At 48.1% G+C, this 20776-nt stretch overlaps 1 protein-coding gene across 2 annotated transcripts in view; it reads left to right on the forward strand.

The window, feature by feature from the left end:
- CNNM1 (cyclin and CBS domain divalent metal cation transport mediator 1) overlaps positions 1-20776 on the forward strand; it is a 79227-nt gene that overhangs the window by 51458 nt on the left and 6993 nt on the right. Inside the window, exons 4-7 of one of the 2 annotated variants that reach the window (XM_066239450.1) lie at positions 823-992; positions 3255-3354; positions 3770-3817; positions 14649-14812. In XM_066239450.1, coding sequence (XP_066095547.1) covers positions 823-992; positions 3255-3354; positions 3770-3817; positions 14649-14812 — 482 coding nt within the window. The remainder of the gene's footprint in view (positions 1-822; positions 993-3254; positions 3355-3769; positions 3818-14648; positions 14813-20776) is intronic. The other variant, XM_066239451.1, reaches the window with a different exon arrangement.

Here is a 20776-nt window from a genome sequence, read left to right on the forward strand (position 1 = left end):
CATGCTCAGCTCTGTTTTTAACTCTTTTTTAAAAACACTTCATTGAGGTATGATTGACATTCAAAAGTGGTACGTATTTAACGTATACAATTTGATGAGTTTGAAGAAAAGTATATACCTGTTAAACCATTACCACAATCAATGCCAAAAATATATCCTTCACCTCTAAAAGTTTCCTCCAGCCTTCTTTATTTATTATTATTTTTGTGAGTTAACATTCAGATCTGCCCTCTGAGCAAGTTGTAAGTACGCAGTACAGTATTGCTAACGGTAGGCATGCTCTGCAGTAGCTCTCCAGGATTTATCCTTCTGGCACAACTGAAGCTTTGTATTCTTTGACTAATCCCGCCCCTTGTTCCCCCTCCCACCAGCCCTGGCAACCACCCTTTTACCCTCTGCTTCTGCAAGTTTGACTATTTTAGATTCATTATATAAGTGATATCATGCAATGTTCGTCCTTTTGTGTCTGGTTTATTTCACTTAGCATAATGTCCTCCAGATTCACCCGTGTCACAAACGGCAAAATTGACTTCTTTTTTAAGTCCATATGCAACTCTAAATAAAATCCAGTAGGAAATTAATAATAAAGCTGACATTTCCAAAATAATGACCTAGTTCCCCTGAGGTGCCAGGGCAGGGACACGCATCCCCAGGGACGATGGGGAAGACCAGAGATGCATACTTGGGTATCAGACCCCCTCACCCGAGAGAGTCGCTGAAGCCCTTCCAGCCGGGTGCCTGGAGCTCTAGACACATGCCATGGTTGTGCCCACCTTGACTCCTTCCAGCTGCCAATTCCTCCTGCCTCCCACTCTCCCCTAGAAGTGGAGCCCTTTAAGTCTCTGTACCTTTCGGAGAAGATCCTGCTCCGGCTCCTGAAACATCCCAACGTGATCCAGGAGCTGAAGTTTGATGAGAAGAACAAGAAAGCCCCAGAGCACTACCTCTACCAGCGCAACCGCCCTGTGGACTATTTTGTGCTGCTTCTGCAGGTGAGTAAATGAGAGACCCTCTAAGGGCAAGTCAAGGGCATCCCTAGCCTGGAGAGGGACGGCCATGCCTCCCCAGTGACAGGTTCCAAGGTTCCTCTGGCTGCCTTGAAAGCAAGTTGGGCTAGAGGTTTGTTAGTGACCCACAGACGGGGCCAAGTATGACTGGTTGGTGTCCTGGGAGTGGTGGAATTTTGATGGCTTTTAGTCTGACCACTCAGGGATGTTTGTTATGGAGTGTGGCAAGTACCTCTCCAGCAGAGGGGTTCTCTGAACTTCCAAAACTGCTGTCCTGTGGAATCTTTTAACACTTCCTAGTCTCTGCTTAGACATGCCCAGAAGTGGAACTGTCCTGTGCCTTCTCGCAATCCTCAGACACTTCTTATTTAAAGCTTTTTCCTGTGTCGATCTGGAATCTTACTATCTCTGACATCCACCTGCTGATCCTTGCTCTGCTCCCTGGAGGTGCACAGAACATACATCCACTCTCTGTGTGAAACCTCTCAGCCTCTGCAGACCCTTGACTCTTGTCCTCTGTAAGAGGACCAGGAAGGAAACTAATGACTGAGTAAGAGGCGTGGCATCCTCCCGGTACGCACATAAGTATGATCGCCTTCTGTCTTGCCTGCCTGGATAGGCCTGTAAGACCGTGTCGGGCATGGTTCCGACACTGGACACTGCTGACACCCTGGCCTGGCTCCACTGGCTCTGTCACCATTCCGTCTCTTCCCAACAGAATCTTATAAACTCTAAACACAGTGATTTAAAATCTTAATTAAACTCACAATAACTTACAAGTGGCCTCTGTTTTGTCACTGGCCACCTGCCATCTGTCTGCTCCGACAACATTAGTGTACCTCACGCCCATCCCTCCAAATAGCCTCAGTGACCTCCCTTCTTCAGAACTGGAGTCACATTCTTCACTGTTGAGAATCAAGAAGGGGTCTGTCGCGTTTCTTAAAATAAAATAAAGAATATACAGCCTACTGTTGTGTGCTTCATATAAACTTAACCGTTTTCAAATCAAAGTCGGAAGAAGTAAAATAGAGAGTGGCAAGAGTGTAAATTCAGAACGGGAAAAATCTGGCTTAAAATTCCAGTATTGCCACTTCCTAACTAACCTTGACCGAGTTATTTAACCTCACTGAGCCTCAAAATCGATTCATCTGTAAACTGGGGGTGAAAGCAGTGTGGTTTCGGAGGGTCGTGAGATCAAACGAGAACCCACGCGTGCACCTAGCGCGGCGGCAGGCCCGTAGATACACACCGTTTGCTACAATTATGAATGAAGCAAACTCGCACAGAGTCACATTTTACCTCAACTAGAATTAGAGGTAGTTTAATCTCAGATCAAACCAGTGAGGGTTGACAGGACCCTGGGCCAGCTGGTGCCCGGACCTGCATCATGAAAGGGCCATTACAGTACGAAAGGAGAGTTTGGGAGTATTCATGACTGGATGCAACTTCACAAACTAAACAATTTACTGCAAAGGGCTACTGAAGTTGGAAGTGCTATTTCTTTTTTTTTTTTAATTTAGTGAGAGGACAGGAGGCAGACTCCTGCATGCATCCCAATCAGGATCCACCCAGAAAGCCCACTAGGGGGCGATGCTTGCCCATCTGAGGTTGCTGCTCTGTTTCAACCAGAGCCATTTTTTAGTGCCTGAGGCAGAGGCCATGGAACCATCCTCAGTGCCCTGGGCTAACTCACTCCAATCTAGCCACAGCTGCAGGAGGGGAGGAGAGAGTTGGTGGGGGGTGGAGAAGCAGATGGGTGCTTCTCCTGTGTGCTCTGACTAGGAATCAAACCCAGGACATCCACATGCCTGGCCAACACTCTACCACTGAGCCAACTGGCCAGGGCTCTTTTCATTTTTTTTTTTAAATGAGAGGAGGGGAGATAGACTCCTGCAAGTACCCTGACAGGGATCTACCCAGCAACCCCTGTCTGGGGCCAAAGCTTGAACCACTGGCTGCAGCCACTGGCTGCAGGAGGGGAAGAGAGAGAGAAGGGAGAGGGAGGAGAGGAAGGTGGTGCGAAGCAGATTGTCGCTTCTCTTGTGTGCCCTGACTGGGATGTTCATACTGTGCACTGATGCTCTATCAGAAGTGCTATTTCTAAAACATAAATCTGGACAGAATTTACATTTCCCTGTGAGAAAGTCTTAAGTCCACTTGTTATCCTGACAGAAGCTTAGGGTTGTAGTCATTAATAGGACTGGAAGTGCACGTGCACACCCTTCTTACACTTTCTTCTTTCTCCAGGGGAAAGTGGAGGTGGAGGTTGGGAAGGAAGGCCTTCGCTTCGAGAATGGAGCCTTCACCTACTATGGTGTCCCAGCCATCATGACCACTTCTTGCTCAGGTAGTCCAGCTCCCAAGCCACAGCTTATTGGGGAAGCAATGGGATGCAGTAGAAAAAAATCAACTGGCTTCAAGTCTTGACTCCTGTTAGGGACCCTGCACAAGCCTTTTAACTTCCTGGGCTTTAATGTTCTCCTCTATAAAGTGGGAATAAGACTCATTTTTCATTCAGAGAATTTGTATGTGGAATTACGTGGTAGGTGGTAATGTTACTGAGTGTTAAGGATGGATAGTGATATTTTTTAGTATGAAAGACAATTTTATTTTTTCTTTCTACACTTCCATTTGATTGTCTGCGTTTGTTTGTTTTTTTCAGGGTTCATTGGTGCTGGGATGGGGTGGAAGGGGGAGAATTCCCAGTAAAAAGTGTACTTTCTGAAGTACCCCTGAAACACATTACATCCTTCTGTCCTTAGATAACGATGTGCGGAAGGTGGGAAGTCTGGCTGGATCCTCTGTCTTTCGTATGTATTTCTCAAATCCCTCCCTCGTCCTCCCCACCGTAGTCCTGCCTCAGCCCGCTGTGGGGACCTGGACCGAGCACTGAGCCTGGGCTGGGGCTAACACAATGCTGGCAGCACTCTCTAATGCTATGCCAGGAACACTGCTGCCCGCCAGGTACCCACAGACCTCAGGGGCTTCGTTTTTGTGTTTTGTAGTCTGAAGTGCTTTCTGCTGCTTCTCTGCTCGTGTACAGGCGATGAATGGCAGGGAGGGAGGTTGTGAGGGAGGCACCGTTAATTGCCACCTGCCAGGGAACGCGGTGATTTGTGTGCTCTGGTGGAGGTTCCGCCTTTCCTTCTTGCTGATAATTCACCCACTGGCCTTTACTTGAAAATCTAATATGCTGTGACTGTGTCTGTGGGGTTACTCGGAAGTGACTACAAGAGCTTGGGATGTGAGTCCCAGGCTGGTGCAGTATGTTGCTTATCTGCTTCTCTGTCCTTGTTCGCCGTATCTCAGCTGGTGGAGAGGTGTCTGCCAGCTGGCCGTGCATGTGGACAGTGGGGGCTGGCACGGGGCTGCTGGCTGGTTTGCTTGGCCTCTCCTGTGCTTTACCAAGACTTGCTGTTTTCTGCATAGAATTACTGCACTTCTGTTTAGAAGGCATGGCATTATTGTGATGTAAGTGTGATCCAGAAAGAATTATTTCTCTAGAATTACTTTAACTCACTGATCTGATTTTTGCATCGCTTTCAGCTGTTATTGTTTAAAGTGGCTATTTTAATGCCAAATGAGGTGTTTTCCCTTATTATAAGAAAGTTTTTAAATAGCACTTTATATTAGATTTCTCAGAGGGTTCCAAAGCTTGATATCAATCCCTGGCACACGAATGATAGATACCATTTTAACAGGGAGAAACTAAAGAAACGACTTGCTCCAAATCACCCAGCAAGCGGGTGACTTACACAGATGCATTCCAGTGCCCTGACTAGTTCACACAGCACCGTGAAATACAGATCTGACATCCACCGTGTCCCAGAATGCAATCTCTATGTGGGAATATTGGAATATAGTATGATTTCACATCTTAGCCCAGGGCTGAAATGAAACTGGAGTAGCTGCCCACACCCAAAGGGTGGCCCAACATGAGTCGAAGGAGATCTGTAAAATAAAAAACCCTGGTCCATTAGTATACTTACATAAACCAGCGAATCTCACGTAAGGTTGGTGGGGAAAGAGAGCATCCGTGCTCAAAACGAGAACTCTGGATGGGTGAGGGCTGAGCGTCAGGACAGGGTGAACTTGGTTCTCTAAGGGAGATTTCCATCCATCCCATCGCTCAACATAGAGTGACTTCTGGGATTCTCAGTCTTACCTAGTGTTGGCCCTGTTCTGGCTCTTCCAGAAGATCGAGAGAGGTAGGAACTCTGGGGAGGAAGAGCTTCATAGGGCTCCTTGGCCCACCTAGTTTAGATGACCTTCTTTTAAAAGTAGTAAGAAGATGTTATCTTGTTTCCTCCTTTCCTTCCTTTCTGTCTCTAGTTGTTTTTTTTTTACATTGGAACCCTTCCGTTTTACCAGTGAGACAGGAGTAAACTTGCAGCACCGTTCTCTCCTTCAGAACCGGTTAATGAAAAGGAAGCACTGCACTCTCTCCCTCCCCCCACATCAGAGCATCCCTAGAAATCCTTAGGAGGAAGAAAATTGAATTAGTCTGTAGGGGAATAGAGACATTGTCCTCTTCCATCCTCCCCCAAGCCTTCCCCACTTTGTGAAATAACTGCCAGTACCGCCACAGTTGTCCCCAGTGGACTTTCAGCCCAGGGTCTGGCCACCCAGCATCTTTCACTGGCCAAGAACCGCTGTCGAGGGAGAGCTTAAGGCTGAGCCACAAGGCAGTCAACTTGTCTAGGGTCTCACTCTAGCAAACTGCCCTGTCCTTGAAGCCAGCCTTGTAGTTATGTCGGTCTTTGAGGGTGACAAATGGGATGACAAGTCTGCCAGAATGCTGGCCCTGGGACCAATGCCTTGAAGTTGAACTTGAGGTTACAAATAAGTCTCTCTGGCCTTTTTGTACAGAGTAAAGGGAACACAGCCAGCACTGTCTCCTTTATCCGGGTCCTGATTGCCAGGGAACCCCGGAGGACGATGGAGAGCCTGGCGTTCTGGAGGAACTGAGCCTGAGCTCGGGTCAGCCAGAAAAGCAGCCCACGGGGCTGTGCCGGGGGGAGAGCACAAGTCCCCTTTTTGCTTGGCAGGGTATACATTTAATTTGAAGCCCAGAAGGGCTAAGATTTTTCTTGAGACTATGTGGTTTCTTATTCTGGTGTGGCTCACAACATCAAGAACCTGTTCAAGTATTCTTTGATATCTCATGTCAGAGCAAATGATTATCAGGTATAAAGCTCCCGACACACACTCCCCTGCATGTGTGGGTCCTTGCGGTAAAATCATCTGACGAGGAGGCAAATAAGACCTGAGAAGCTGCCTACTTCAGTGTGCCGTCCCCTGCGGTCTGGCTCCATTTAGCTCCTTGGAAGGGATTCGGAATGATCACATAAGAGATGATGACAGATTCTCATGCAGAAACACCACGATCAGGGTCAGGATTGGGGAAGGGCTGGAGTATTGCTACCCACCTCACCCCTCCAGGCCCCAAGTGATGGCCAGCGCCATTTCAGACCCTGTGGGGAAGGAAAGAGAAGAGAAAGGGGACAGGAAAGAGGTGCTCTGGAATACTTGTACTGGCAAAGAATTGACTGTGACTTAATTCACCAAGTTGATTCACATTAAGTTTGCTGGAAATGGCCCTGACCGGTTGGCTCAGTGGTAGAGCGTCGGCCTGGCGTGCAGAAGTCCCAGGTTCGATTCCCGGCCAGGGCACACAGGAGAGGCGCCCATCTGCTTCTCCACCCCTCCCCTTCTCTTTCCTCTCTGTCTCTCTCTTCCCCTCCCGCAGCGAGGCTCCATTGGAGCAAAGATGGCCCGGGCACTGGGGATGGCTCCTTGGCCTCTGCCCCAGGCGCTGGAGTGGCTCTGGTCGCGGCAGAGCGACGCCCCAGAGGGGCAGAGCATCGCCCCCTGGTGGGAGTGCCGGGTGGATCCCGGTCGGGCGCATGCGGGAGTCTGTCTGACTGTCTCTCCCCGTTTCCAGCTTCAGAAAAATACAAAAAAAAAAAAAGATTGCTGGAAATGCTGCCTACCCTTCCTGTTTCCCAAGCCTCTAACAACACACAGTTCCTCCACGGCACTATGACCACAGGAGGAGCTCCCAGGGGACTGAGGCAGGGTCCAGCTTCCTCAGGGATGCCCTAGCAAGAGCACGAGCTTTGCTTTCAGCCCTCTGGTTGGTGAGCAGATACGTGTGGCAGCTGGGAGAGCCCAGGGGGGGTGCAGTGCTGACCCCCAGCAGGTCTGTGGGCCTCAGAGAGAATGTGGCAGCATATGCGTGCTCCCCACAGGGGCACTGCCTGTTCTTGTCCTTGGCAGGTCTGACTTCCTCTAAAATTATTATGCATCTTTTTGGAAGACCTTCAGAAAAGTCTTGTTTTCTTCTTTCTGGCGAGTGACTTTGTAAGAGGGTGTGATTTCAATGTTTTCAGAGGCACGATCCCTTTTGCTGAGAAATGTGATGCTATGAAGATCCAGGAACAGACTGTCTCATCACACTCTTTGTCTCTCTCCTTTTGTGTTTATCTTCCCCTTCGCCACTCACAAATCCTTGGCCCTTGACTCTTTAGTGCCCGTCTCTGTGTCTCGTACCTTCGCTTTCAGCAGAGGGGACTCCCTGGCAGGCTCCCCAGGTAAACATGCATGGGTGTCTTGGGTCCCCATAAATGCAGTGGGGTTTACAAGAGGCCTTTGGTCCCTGTCACTGTTCTGCATAAGAAGGGTCCCTCCCAACAGGCATTCCCATGCCTAAGGTGTAAGCACAACGCACAGATAACACTCATTTGTGAGAGATGGTGTGAGTTCTTATCATTTGTCTGACTGCAGAATGGAGGGGTGAGAAGTGTAGCAGGAGAAAAATAGGAAGAAACAATGGAATATTATGCTTTATTCCTATGGTTCTTCCACCTTTCTTTCTCTGTGGTTTCTGCCTTTAGCTAACCACTAACCCATCCTCATTATCTTCCTCTTAATATTACCATGTGGTGACCATATTCCCTCTGGCTCCGTTCACACAAAGGATGCGCTATGTAAAAAATTTCCAAACAACTTTTCATTAGGTTTAACCTCTCTTGTTAATTAAATATAACTTACTGGGTTTTTTTTCAGTGGGATAAAGCAGCTCTCCTAGTGCTACTCAGTAATTCAAGGATTGAGTAGAATGTAATAAATCTGAACAATCAATGAAGTGTTTGTATTGTTTTCATCTCTAGAGGTTGGCCTCTTAGGCTCAGAGAATAAGTAATGACCAAACCAAGAATGTATTTGTTAAATTGCTCTGAGCGTGGAACGCCGTTTCCCACACCCTCTACATCTGTCTCCCTTATCCCAACGGTAAGTAAGGTAATGAATCCGTGGCCCCACCATATTCTCAGTCATCAAGAATCCAGTTATGTTTCGCTCTCTGTAGAGTAAACCCTCAACATTTAAAAAGGCTATGTGAGACCTCAAACTGCCAAGTTTGCAACTTCAGAAGCATTTATGTTGATGTTGACTTCTACTTTCTCCCAAATCACATTTTCCCATGGAAAACCATCTGGTTCCCATGTTTATCTGTACAAGTTAACCACATTCTCAAATTTCACCAAATTTTCTCTCTCACTTGATGGTGATTTTCCACCAAGAAATAAAATTTTTCTCACCTTATGAGAGCCCATGCTTGCGTGGTGACCACAGGACAGTATGGTCAATGTGAGATGCCAAGCTGAGGCCCTCACCAGCTAATTGGTCTACTCCTGCATGCCAGTGAAATTAGAAATGACCACATCATGGACCTTCAAAATCCTTTAGATGTGGGAATCCTGGTGAATGAAGAATGTGCTATGAGTTTCAGCAAGAGGGAAGATGCCCATTTAATAAAATTTTCAACCGAAAGGTTCAAAGCATTAAAAAAATGATGAAAACAGTATATTTTCCTTTTTAATTAACCATCAGTTAACCAGACAACCTAGTTCATTGTAACTTCCCAGTTAAACTAAAGGTTAATTCTAGTTCATTGGCGTGTATTATGAAAGCCTTCATGGTAACCCAGTGTCAGAGATGGTGACTCTTTCTTGCTGGGCAGCCCCTGGAAGCTCTGAGAATTCCCATCCAACTGTCTGGTACTGTGTGCTCCTGGGAGCTCTTCTAACCATGGCTGGTACTGTGTGTTCCTGGGAGCTCTTCTAACCATGCCCCCCACCCTATTTTCCATGACTGTGGGTGTTCAACCCAGAAGCAAAGAGGTGAGAGCAAGGCCAGCTTATTCCAATCCTTGGTTTATCTCTGCAGAGTGGAACCCTGACCCACACAGTAGGAGGAAATGAGAGGCAGGGGGCCTTGCTTCTCTTTCACTTCTTCCCTCCCTCCCCTTTGGTCTGGTCTTTACCCAGGCATTCCCCAGAAGTTGGGTGACATCCTCAGCACCTATATTATGGTATTTCCACTGTCACTCTTGCTTCTCTTCCATATCAGCAGAAGAAAAAGCCTCAGTGATAGGAGTATTGTGGAAAGCAGTCTTGGGCTCCTTCTGGCCCCATACTTGACTTATAGTCAGATAAATATTATGTATATTATGTCTTACTCCTGTTTTTCACAGGGAAGAATATGAACCCTGGAAATTAATAGGGCTGTTAAGGTTAAAAGGAGGCCCTGGCCAGTGGCTCAGTACATAGAGATTGCCTGGCATATGGACGTCATGGGTTTGATTCCTGGTCAGGGCACACAGAAGAAATGACCACCTGCTTCTCTCCCCCTTCTCTCCCTCTTTTTCTTCTGCAGCCAGTGGCTCAATTGGTTTCAGTGTGGCCCTGGGCACTGAGGATAGCTCCATTGGAGTTTGTCAGCCTCAGGTGCTAAAACTAGCTCAGTACTCGAGCATTGGCCTGAGATGGGGTTGCTAGGTACATCCTGGTTGGGTTGCATGTGTGAGTCTGTCTCACTGTCTCCCCTCCTGTCACCTAAAAAAATGTTTAAAAGGACTCCTGTCATTTTATTTGATCCCTACAACCACATTAAGAGATGGGCCAGGAATTATTGTTGGAAGACGATAGGTAAGAATTAGGCTCTGAGGCCCTGGCCGGTTGGCTCAGTGGTAGAGCGTCGGCCTGGTGTGCAGGGGACCGGGGTTCGATTCCGGCCAGGGCACATAAGAGAAGCGCCCATTTGCTTCTCCACCCCCTCCCCCTCCTTCCTCTCTGTCTCTCTCTTCCCCTCCCGCAGCCAAGGCTCCATTGGAGCAAGGATGGCCCCGGCGCTGGGGATGGCTCCTTGGCCTCTGCCCCAGGCGCTAGAGTGGCTCTGGTCGCGGCAAAGCGTTGCCCTGGGGGGCAGAGCATCGCCCCCTGGTGGGCAGAGTGTCGCCCCTGGTGGGCGTGCCGGGTGGATCCCGGTCGGGCGCATGCGGGAGTCTGTCTGACTGTCTCTCCCCGTTTCCAGCTTCAGAAAAATACAAAAAAAAAAAAAAAAAAAAAGAATTAGGCTCTGAGAAATTAAGCCATTGGGTCAATGTCACGGGTGTAGTAATAAGGTAAAGGGATGAGGACTAGAATTAAGGTCCTGCTCTCCTATAGCCCTGGACCTTGCTGCCCCTTTGAAGTAGGCATTTTGTGCCCACAAGAGGGTTACGACTTGTTTGCCTTTTGAAAGCAACCGTGTTAATGAATATAGTACTCACACTGGACTGAGATCAATGGTCCCTGCACCAAGTATTGCTACCAATATCCACAGGGAGTTTCTGTCTATTTGTGCCTCAGTTTGAAATAAGGAGAGCAGAGTGGTCTGAAGATTACCTCCAGACTGTGGTGTAATTGGCTAGTTTTGCAGGTGCCTTCACTTAAAAGTGAAACTTCTGACCAACCCACTGAGAGTATGCAGCCTGCTGCAGTTTCCATTCCCTCTCCCTAGATTCCTTCCTTCCTTTCTTCTCCCAACAGCAGAGATGGTTTCACTGTCCTTCCAAATCCACAGAAGCACAGAGGCAAGAGAGAAACTGGGAGCAAGGGTTCTTTTTCAGTGCTCGATTTTCCATCTGTATTGTGCTTTGAGGTCAATGAGGATAGAGTGTTCTCCCAGAATATATGAGAAGTCCCTAAAAATAATCTTCTTACTTTGTGAAATGTGGTACATGGAAATATTCCTTCGGGTTGGCTCTTGCGTCGTCAACATTTGGGAACCATTAAAGCTCCTTGTAACGTGAGCGAGTTCATCTGGGCTCCTAACTTGGGCTGATTTGCAGAGTCCACATTGTAATTTTGATGGAGAGCTTTTGACATTTGGTTGTCTGATGTTAAATCTTACCCCGGAATGATGCATTTTTATAACCCTAGTTTGTACTCTGAGAATACTCTGTAATTAAACACCCCCTTGCAGTTGGGAGAACGCAGATGGCCCAACGCACAGTGACTATGAACAAAGTTGCCCGTTCCCTCCTGTCCCTCATTGCCCCAAAAGATGTCAGCAGGCAGCCACAGAACCCCACTTTCCCCTCAAACCCTCAGACTGAACAGGGGAATGGGGATTCTTCTGTATTGTGGGTCCTCCTCCCAGAACAGGGTTGTGACTGCTCCCCCAACACCGGTGTCACAAGGGAAGCAAGAGTCCCAGAGCTGTGCCTAGGTTTTCAGGGCCCACCTGTCAGTGCGGAGTGGAAGGAAATATCATCCATCCCCAGCCACAGTGGCAAGGTCACTCCTGCCCCGCCCACGATTTTACCCCAGTGTCTTCTCCCCCCCGACCTTGGTGACTCCAGTTTGCCATCTGGGGCAGGTATGGTTTGCAGACTGACCAGGCCAAGTCTGCAGGAAGGAAGTCCACCACGCTTCTCCACATCACTCGGACGTCTAGAGCACCAAGCCCTGTCCCTCTACCACCCCACCTCTCCAGAGCCAGCTTGAGAGGATGCTGAGCAAGAGTTGATAAGGGGATATGTTGGCTGCTTGGCCTCCCTCCTGCTGAGGGGTCCTGTGGTCAGTGTCAAGCATCCCTGTCTGGTCTGTCCCCTCTTAGACCTCCTTGTACCACAGTTAGGATTTCCCTCCTCACTTTGCTCCCCCAAGCTGTGCCTCTGTGCTCTTAGGAAATGCCAAGGGGAATTATACAACTTGAACTAGTTTGCCATGCTGCTGGGACACTCGTCTGTTACTGATTTCTTCTCTTTTTTATTAAAAGCATTTCCATTTTCCTTGCTCAGAAACCTCTGCGTGTTTGGGCACAATTACCAAAATGCCAAGTCATCAGCATCCCACCTAGTGAGGAATGTCAGGCTCTGGGACACACAAACACTGATCTTGCACAGCACTCGGATGAGCTGGGGCTTTCTTTGTCATGAAATGAGGGTTCCTTTTCCTTTTAAAGATTACTTTTACAGACCCGGCCTTTGTAAGGTGATTGTATCTTTTGGTGTTGGGAATCCTGTGGGATTTTATGAATAAACCTTCACAATAGCAGTGTTTTTATTTTAAAATAAAATAAAATAAGCCACGTTTCTCATCCCAGCACAACAGTGATGTTGCTTGTGAGTGACAACAGGGTGGCATGCGTGTGCTTGGTGTCAGTGAGGAGGAGAGCTTGGGGTGGACAGGGATGGAGTAGCTGTTGCCGCTCTTCCATCCGGAAGTTGAAGTGATTCCGGCAGATCACTCTATGGATGGAATTTGTTTAGTAGATAAGTTAGGGCTGTGTCTCCCTGTCATCTTCCTTGAATGTATCTTGAGTTGTGACAGAAGGAATGAGGATGTGGCACAGCAGATGTAGGGTGTGTGAAGCACATGTCCGACCAGGCAAAGGGAGGATTATCAAGGAGCGAGGGCTGTTTCTCAGGGTAATTGAAGCCACAGCCCTGCTCACATTCTCTTCCCTTGTTCCAAACTGAACTGAGGAAAGGAAGCACCAGGTCAAGGTACGGTTTTCCAAATTCCACTCACATGCCGACGAAGCCCTCTCCTGCAGGACTCCCTGCGTTTGCAAAAACAACTAGCCCCCAGGAAGCACCATCCACTGACTTAAGCAGCTACCACCTTAAAACAGCCCCAAATGGGTCTGGCCAAACCAAACTCATCAGTTTGTTTTCCGGGGACCAGGACCAAAACAGAAAATCCTAATGCTCCCTGTGGCCTCTCCCCAAGCTCCCAGGCCAGTGCCGAGGCGCATCGGTGCCCCTTGATTCCCCTTGCACATGGGCTCCCTCTCCGGCTCCGCTTTGGGGGGTCCTGTTACCCACTCCTAGCTCCCTGGAGCTGTCATCTTTCTCAGAATGATTTTAGGTTGCAGAAGGGGGGGGGTTCTGATTCCAAGATGATTTGAGTGTTTTGAAACCTTTCTTAAAACAAAATTTATATTTTAAATAAAAATCTCTTTAAGGGACTCTTACGTGCCAATTCGTTCATTCTACACATTTTTCTTGAGCACCTACCTACTCTAGGCCAGGCACTGTGCCAGGTACTCAGCGTATAGTGATGGCCACAACAGACAAGGTCACTGCCCTCATGGAATTTAGAGTGAAATCCAGTAGATATAACAAAGAAGTACAAATGTGTAATTAAAACTTGGAAATGGCCTGACCTGTGGTGGCGCAGTGGATAGAGTGTTGACCTGGGGCGCTGAGGTCACTGGTTCAAGGCCCCGAGTTTGCCTGGTCAAGGCACGTGTGGGAGTTGATGCTTCCTGCTTCTCTCCTCCCCCCTTCGCTCTTACTCTCTCTCTCTCTCTCTCACCTGTCTCTAAAATAAATAAATAAAATATAATTTTAGAAGAAAAAAACAAACAAAAAAAACTTGGAAATGCTTTGAAGGAATGAACAGAGGAAAACGAGATCTTCTTGGGGCGGCCAGACCAGGTCTACAGAGAAGGTGGTGTTTCAGCTGAGACCTAATGACTGAGACGTGAGAGCGCTGGGGGGGGAGGAGATGAGCGTGGGTCGGGTTGGGGGTATCGTGGGGGTCGGGGCGGGAGAAGAGGAGAAGGAGGAGAAGGGGAAAATGATCATCTACTGAGGCAGGAGCTGCTCGCATGATTGAGGCTCCCGGATGCGGCCAGTGGAGCAGAGCAAGCGGGGGTGGGGAAGGGAGTCCTACGATGAGTTGATGAGTTCCGAGGGGAGAGCAGAGGTCGGGTCACGGGAGGGCTTCAGGGCCACAGCAAAGAGTGTGGATTTTATTCGGATTCAATAAGCAACTGATGTGTGTTTTTAAAACGTGCTTCTGGCAACTGAGGTGAGAACTGATTATAAATAAGATTGTAAGTGGGGAGAGCAGCCTGTGAGCCAGGGGAGAGTGATGACTCCGACTGAGCAGAGACAGAGATAGAGGCAGACGGGCTTATGATGTCAGCGGTAGAGATAAGAGGACTTGGTGTGGGACTGATGGAGCGGCAGGAGGCAGGGTGGCTCCCAGGCTTCTGGTGTAAACAACAATATATGTCAACGACATTTACTGAGAAGAGGAATTCCTTTGCTCCCTGAAGGAATAAATATCAATGGGGTAGCTGGGCATCTTCCTGGGCTCAGATGCGAGGGGTGGGGTCCTGGTTGCACCAGCCAGCATCACCATTGCCTTAAAGTCCTGGAAGACCTGAGTAAACAACACCTCTCTCTCCCTCTCTCTCTGTCTCTCTCTCTCTCTCTGCCTCCCTCTTTCCTGTCTCCTCTCCTCCTTCCACACCCACCCCCTTGCCTTTCCTCCCTCCCCTGTCCCTCATCATCCGCAGTAAACCGCTCCCCGTCTCGCTGCAGTGGATTAAACCGCTCAGAGTCTCCCAACCGTGAGCGCAGTGACTTTGGGGGGAGCAGCACCCAGCTGTGCAGTAGCAGCAACAACCTCTACACTCCTGACTACTCAGTCCACATCCTCAGCGACGTGCAGTTTGTGAAGGTAAGCCTCCGGCCGGCTGGCCCTTCCAGCCTGCTGACAGAGCGGGCTGGGGAAGCGGGGCTGGGTGTGCATCCCTTTCCCCGCCTGATCCTGGACGATGTGCCCATGAGGTTAAAACTCAGAAAGCCCGAGCCCATGGTTCTTCTCCTTATTGCTGCGAGCCCTGAAACCCTCTCCCTGCAGGCCTTCCTCAGAAGCGGGGGTAGGAACAAAATGGGAGGAGAGAGCATCTACTATGCTCTTACTCAGGGGTCCCCAAACTTTTTACACAGGGGGCCAGTTCACTGTCCCTCAGACCATTGGAGGGCCGGACTATAAAAAAAAACTATGAACAAATCCCTATGCACACTGCACATATCTTAAAGTAAAAAAACAAAACGGGAACAAATACAATATTTAAAATAAAAAACAAGTAAATTTAAATCAAGAAACTGACCAGTATTTCAATGGGAACTATGGGCCTGCTTTTGGCTAATGAGATGGTCAATGTGCTCCTTTCATTGACCACCAATGAAAGAGGTGCCCCTTCCGGAAGTGCAGCGGGGGCCGGATAAATGGCCTCAGGGGGCCGCATGTGGCCCGCGGGCTGTAGTTTGGGGACCCCTGCTCTTACTGGTTCATAGTGCTGGCCATGTGGTCTGTAGAAGAGAGGGAAAGTCACAGCGTAAGTGGTTCAGATGTTTACTGAATGCCTGCTCTGCGCCTGGCCCTACTGAGGCATCCGTGAGTCACCGGGGAGAACAGGACAGCCAGCTCCTCCTCTCTGCACCTTCCATGCTAATAGAGGGAGAAAGATGACAAACGGTAACCACACGGATGAAACCTAGGTAATGTCAGGTAGCGATTCGGCTGTGAAGGAAGTGAACGGGGTGGTGGGATAAACGGGGAGGCTGCTTTAGAAATGGCTATCAGAGCAGGCCGAGAAAGGGACATTTTTGCTGAGACCTGAAAGGAGAGGTGAGGAGGATGTTCAAGGCCAAAACAACAAGCAGGAAAGAGCTTGGGGGTTCAAGGCTCTGAGTGCAGAGAGGCTCGTGTGAGGCGAGCGGGGCGCCAGCTCAGTGTCACTGTAGGCCCGAGCGAAGCATTCGGGTTCTGTTGAAGTGGATTTTTTTAGGTTGGTTTCTCAGGTCTTTCCATTTGTCTTAGTCTATTCGGGCTGCTCTAACAGACTGCCATAGACAGGGTGACTTAAACAGCAAACATTTCTTTCTCACAGTTCTGGGGGCTGGAAGTCCAAGTTGTAGGTGCCAGCAGATCCGGTGTCTGGTGAGAGCCCCCTTTCTGGTTTGCGAATGGAAAGCTCTGACTGGAACCGGTGGTTCTATGGGAAGCAGTTTGACAGTTCAAGCCCTTGTTTTAACACGGTGTTTGTTTTATTTTGCTGTTGGTTTTCTCTTTTTTTTTTTTTTTTTTTTGTGTGTTTTTTTTTTCCCCATTTTTCTGAAGCTGGAAGCAGGGAGAGACAGTCAGACAGACTCCCGCATGCGCCCGACCGGGATCCACCCGGCACGCCCACCAGGGGCGACGCTCTGCCCACCAGGGGGCGATGCTCTGCCCATCCTGGGCGTCGCCATATTGCGACCAGAGCCACTCTAGCGCCTGAGGCAGAGGCCACAGAGCCATCCCCAGCGCCCGGGCCATCTTTGCTCCAATGGAGCCTTGGCTGCGGGAGGGGAAGAGAGAGACAGAGAGGAAGGAGAGGGGGAGGGGTGGAGAAGCAAATGGGCGCTTCTCCTGTGTGCCCTGGCCAGGAATCGAACCTGGGTCCTCCGCACGCTAGGCCGACGCTCTACCACTGAGCCAACCGGCCAGGGCTGTTTTGTTTTTTGATGTAAGTTAAGATGACGCCTTAAACTAAAAATTCCCTTCTCCTGATTTAATGGACTTGTTCGAGTCATTTTGTGCACTGCTCTTTTACTGGAGTTTTGAGGTAGCTAAAGGGAAGTCTATATGAAAGGGGTGTTTTTAGGGGCTAATGCTCCTGTGACAGGCTGTAGGACGAGCTAGTGAGGGCTTTCCATGTCCAAATAGAATGATGTCCCAGGACTGTCTGTTAAGTCCTGGAGTAAACTGACTTCACCATAAATTACAAAATTAGATAGAAAAGTATACCTAGTGATTATCTGGGAAAGTTACTAAAACTGTGCTTAATAGTAGTTAATAAGTTATAGAGTACCAAAGAATCCTTGTGCCCTTTTTTGAAGTGTGTTCTATAAATATCATTATTAAACTAAGACTTTGGCAGATGCCATAATCTGGCTTATGTCACTGTGACCAAGATGCCCCATCACCATCTGGTGGCAGAATCCCTAAATTGCAGGATCATGTTTTTGAGGGATGAAAGTCATAAAATGATAGAAGACGTCATGCTGGTTAAAGGTGCCTTCTGCATACATTGGCTGCTAAGTCAAAATGCCCAAAAGAGTGCCCTTGTGATTTAGTGAGTATTTGAGTTTTTAACTGGCTAAAGTATAAAAGAAGGTGATTTTAACTCAAGCTTTTGCTAAGAAATTGTTCTATCTGCAGTAATAAAGAAAGAATAGGCCCCAGTTGGCTCAGTGGATAGAGCATCAGCCTGACTGGGTTCAATTCCCAGTCAGGGCACATAGGAGAAGTGACCATTTGCTTATTTCCCCACCCATCTCCCCCTTCTCTCCCTCTTCTCCTCCTGCAGCCAGTGGCTCAGTTGGTTAAAGCATACCTGAGTGCAAGTGCCTCTGCCTCAGGCACTAAAAATAGCTCTATTGACAAGCATCTGTCCCAGACGAGGGTTGCCAGGTGGATCCCGGTCCGGGCGCATGCAGGAGTCTGTCTCACTATCTCCTCTCAAAAAAAAAAAAAAAAGGAAAGAAATAAGAAAGGAAGGGAGGGAGAAAGTAAGGGAGGGAAGGAAGGAGGGAAGGAAGGAAGGGAAGTAAAGGAAAGGAGGGAGAAAGAGAGGGAGGGAGGAAGGAGGAAGGGAGGGAGGGAGGGAGGAAGGAAAGAAGGAAGGAAGGAAAGAAGGAAGGAAGGAAGCAAGGAAGGAAGGAAGGAAGGAGAAAGAGAAAGAGAAAAAGAAAGAATATAAAGATGTCTTTTGAACAGTGATTTGATTCTCTCAATGAACCAATTAATACGTATATGTGTAAGTGTTAACAATGGTTCTAGACACCATGAGCTATACTAAATAAATATGAAACATATCCTCTGCCTGATAAGTAGATTAAAAGCTAGTAAGGAGAAGAAACATTAAGTTGAATGACAGTAACCAATGCAGAATAGTACCTAACGGATTACAAAGTTGTGTGGTACTTTCTTTAAGTACTTTATTGTCTGGAAAATGTGCTTTACCTTTAAGAATTAGGAAAGAATAGGATAAGGCGATGCCATCAGGGTGAGGGTGCACCAATAAATGGGTATGGAAGGTAAATAAACACGATACATTCAAAGACCTATGAATACAGAAGCTGAGGGGGACCAGTGGTTCTGTGCTGGCAAGCAGCGGGGACGCTCATGGCCATGCAAGGCCCCGTTATCCAAACTGGGCAGAGAAGTGTAAGTTGATTCGTTCGACTTTCACTGTCCAGTACAGCAACCAGGTGCCACAAAGTGGCTACTGAGCACATGAAACGTGATTCATCCAAATTGATGTGCTATAAATGTAAAGTATACGTTGGATGCCAAAGACTTGGTACAAAAGAGAACGTATAATTCCTCATTAATAATTTTTTATTGATTCCATGTTGAAGTGAAATTATGTGGGATACATTGGCTTAAATGAAATATTAAAATTAATTTCACCCATTTGTTTTTGCTTATTTTTTTTTTTTTTTCCATTTTTCTGAAGCTGGAAACAGGGAGAGACAGTCAGACAGACTCCCGCATGCGCCCGACCGGGATCCACCTGGCACGCCCACCAGGGGCGATGCTCTGCCCACCAGGGGGCGATGCTCTGCCCATCCTGGGCGTCGCCATGTTGTGACCAGAGCCACTCTAGCGCCTGGGGCAGAGGCCACAGAGCCATCCCCAGCGCCCGGGCCATCCTTGCTCCAATGGAGCCTTGGCTGCGGGAGGGGAAGAGAGAGACAGAGAGGGAAAGCGCGGCGGAGGGGTGGAGAAGCAAATGGGTGCTTCTCCTATGTGCCCTGGCCAGGAATCGAACCCGGGTCCTCCGCACGCTAGGCCGACACTCTACCGCTGAGCCAACCGGCCAGGGCTGTTTTTGCTTATTTTTAATGTGAGTACTAGTGCATTTTAAATTACCTATGTGACTCATATTCTATTTCTACTGGGCAATACTGTGCTAGCCAGATGGAAGGAAGTGCTCATAGGTTGTTGAACAAGCCGAAGAAGGCCCGGTGACCTGTCATCTAGAAAACATGGTGTGAAACACACTGCTTGCTCAAGACAAAGGTTCAAGTCCCAGTTTTCCCACTTCCAAGCTGGGTAACCTTGGCCAGCCCCAGACTACAAAGTAGTTATCAGGGCATTTCCCCTAAAGGACTGTGAAAGGCAACCTCAGTGGGCATGTGAAAGGCAGCCTAATGCAGCCGGGGATGTTTGCAGTGTACAGAGCCCAGGCTCGGATCATTTTCCCCAGAGAGCAAGGGTTAAGGCTCTTTAAAAATCCATATTACAAGGCATGCCATCATTAGACTCTGGAGTTTCCTCTCTGAGAACTTGGAGTTCCACCTTCCCACTTCACCTTCCATCTCCCTGGCTCCAAAGAGTGAATAGCAACCTCCCAGGCAAAACCCACACCGTATGAGATAGTACACTGGCCAGGACTCTGCAGGCCTGCTAACTCTCAAACCTTAGGCAAGTTCCTCAACCTTTCTGGACCTCATTTCCTTAGTTGTAATACGGGGAGTAGAAGAACTTTCATGCCTACCCCACACATTCAGTATGACCAGCAAAGGTGAGATAACACATACCCTATGTGCTCTGTAAACCACAATGCACTATGCAGATGGAAGGGTCCATCCTCGTATCCCAGCCTCTACCTGCAAAAGCATGCCCTTCTGGGTAACACTAGCACTAGAGCTTTCACCAGTGTCTGAAACCTAATCCTTAGTTCCATCCCTTTAGGACATTTATAGCACTTCCAGTCATATATATCATATAATTCCCACAAATAAATAAATCACCCAATTATGTGTTGTTTTTTTTTTGTTTTGTTTTGTTTTGTTTTTTCCTATGTGCCCTGACTGGGAATTGAACCCAGCACTTCCACATGCCAGGTTGATGCTCTACCACTGAGCCAACTGGCCAGGGGCCCAATTATGTTTTAATTGGTTAAAAATTGAAAAGAGATTATAAACAAATTTGGTGGAAAATCTATCAGAAATGAGTTTGATACTGCAAGTAAATAGCAAATTTATCTGTGAACTTCCTGGTCAAAAAGGGGAAACAGTGGATCTTTGAGTTCTCATGCAATATAAGGAAGTATATAATTCACCTGGGAAAAGGAGCTTCTTTCTGGCAGTAATTTCTTGAAAGATTTATCAAATGTATTCAAATATACTATGGAAGGCACCAAAAATAATAATAATACATATTGGTTTTATCTGTGGTTTTGCCAGAGTTTATGTTCTTCATATGGAGGTTTCTTATTTCAACCTTCTGCACATGCTGGGGCTCTCATTCTTGCCAAGTCTCCACTGACTGAACCTTCGGAAGAGGGCCGTTAACAGTAGTATAAGCCTGGATGGGTTTTTTTGTTTTTTTGTTTTGTTTTTCTGAAGTTAGAAGCAGGGAGGCAGTCAGACAGACTTCTGCATGTGCACGACTGGGATCCACCCAGCATGCCCACCAGGGGGCAATGCTCTGCCCATCTGGGGTGTTGCTCCGTTGCAGTGGGAGCCATTCTAGCACCTGAGGTGGAGGCCACAGAGCCATCCTCAGCGCCCGGGCCAACTTTGCTCCAATGGAGCCTTGGCTGTGGGAGGGGAAGAGAGAGACAGAGAGGAAGGAGAGGGGAAA

This window comes from Saccopteryx bilineata, chromosome 7 (genome assembly GCF_036850765.1).
Source record: "Saccopteryx bilineata isolate mSacBil1 chromosome 7, mSacBil1_pri_phased_curated, whole genome shotgun sequence".
Lineage (NCBI taxonomy): Eukaryota > Metazoa > Chordata > Mammalia > Chiroptera > Emballonuridae > Saccopteryx > Saccopteryx bilineata.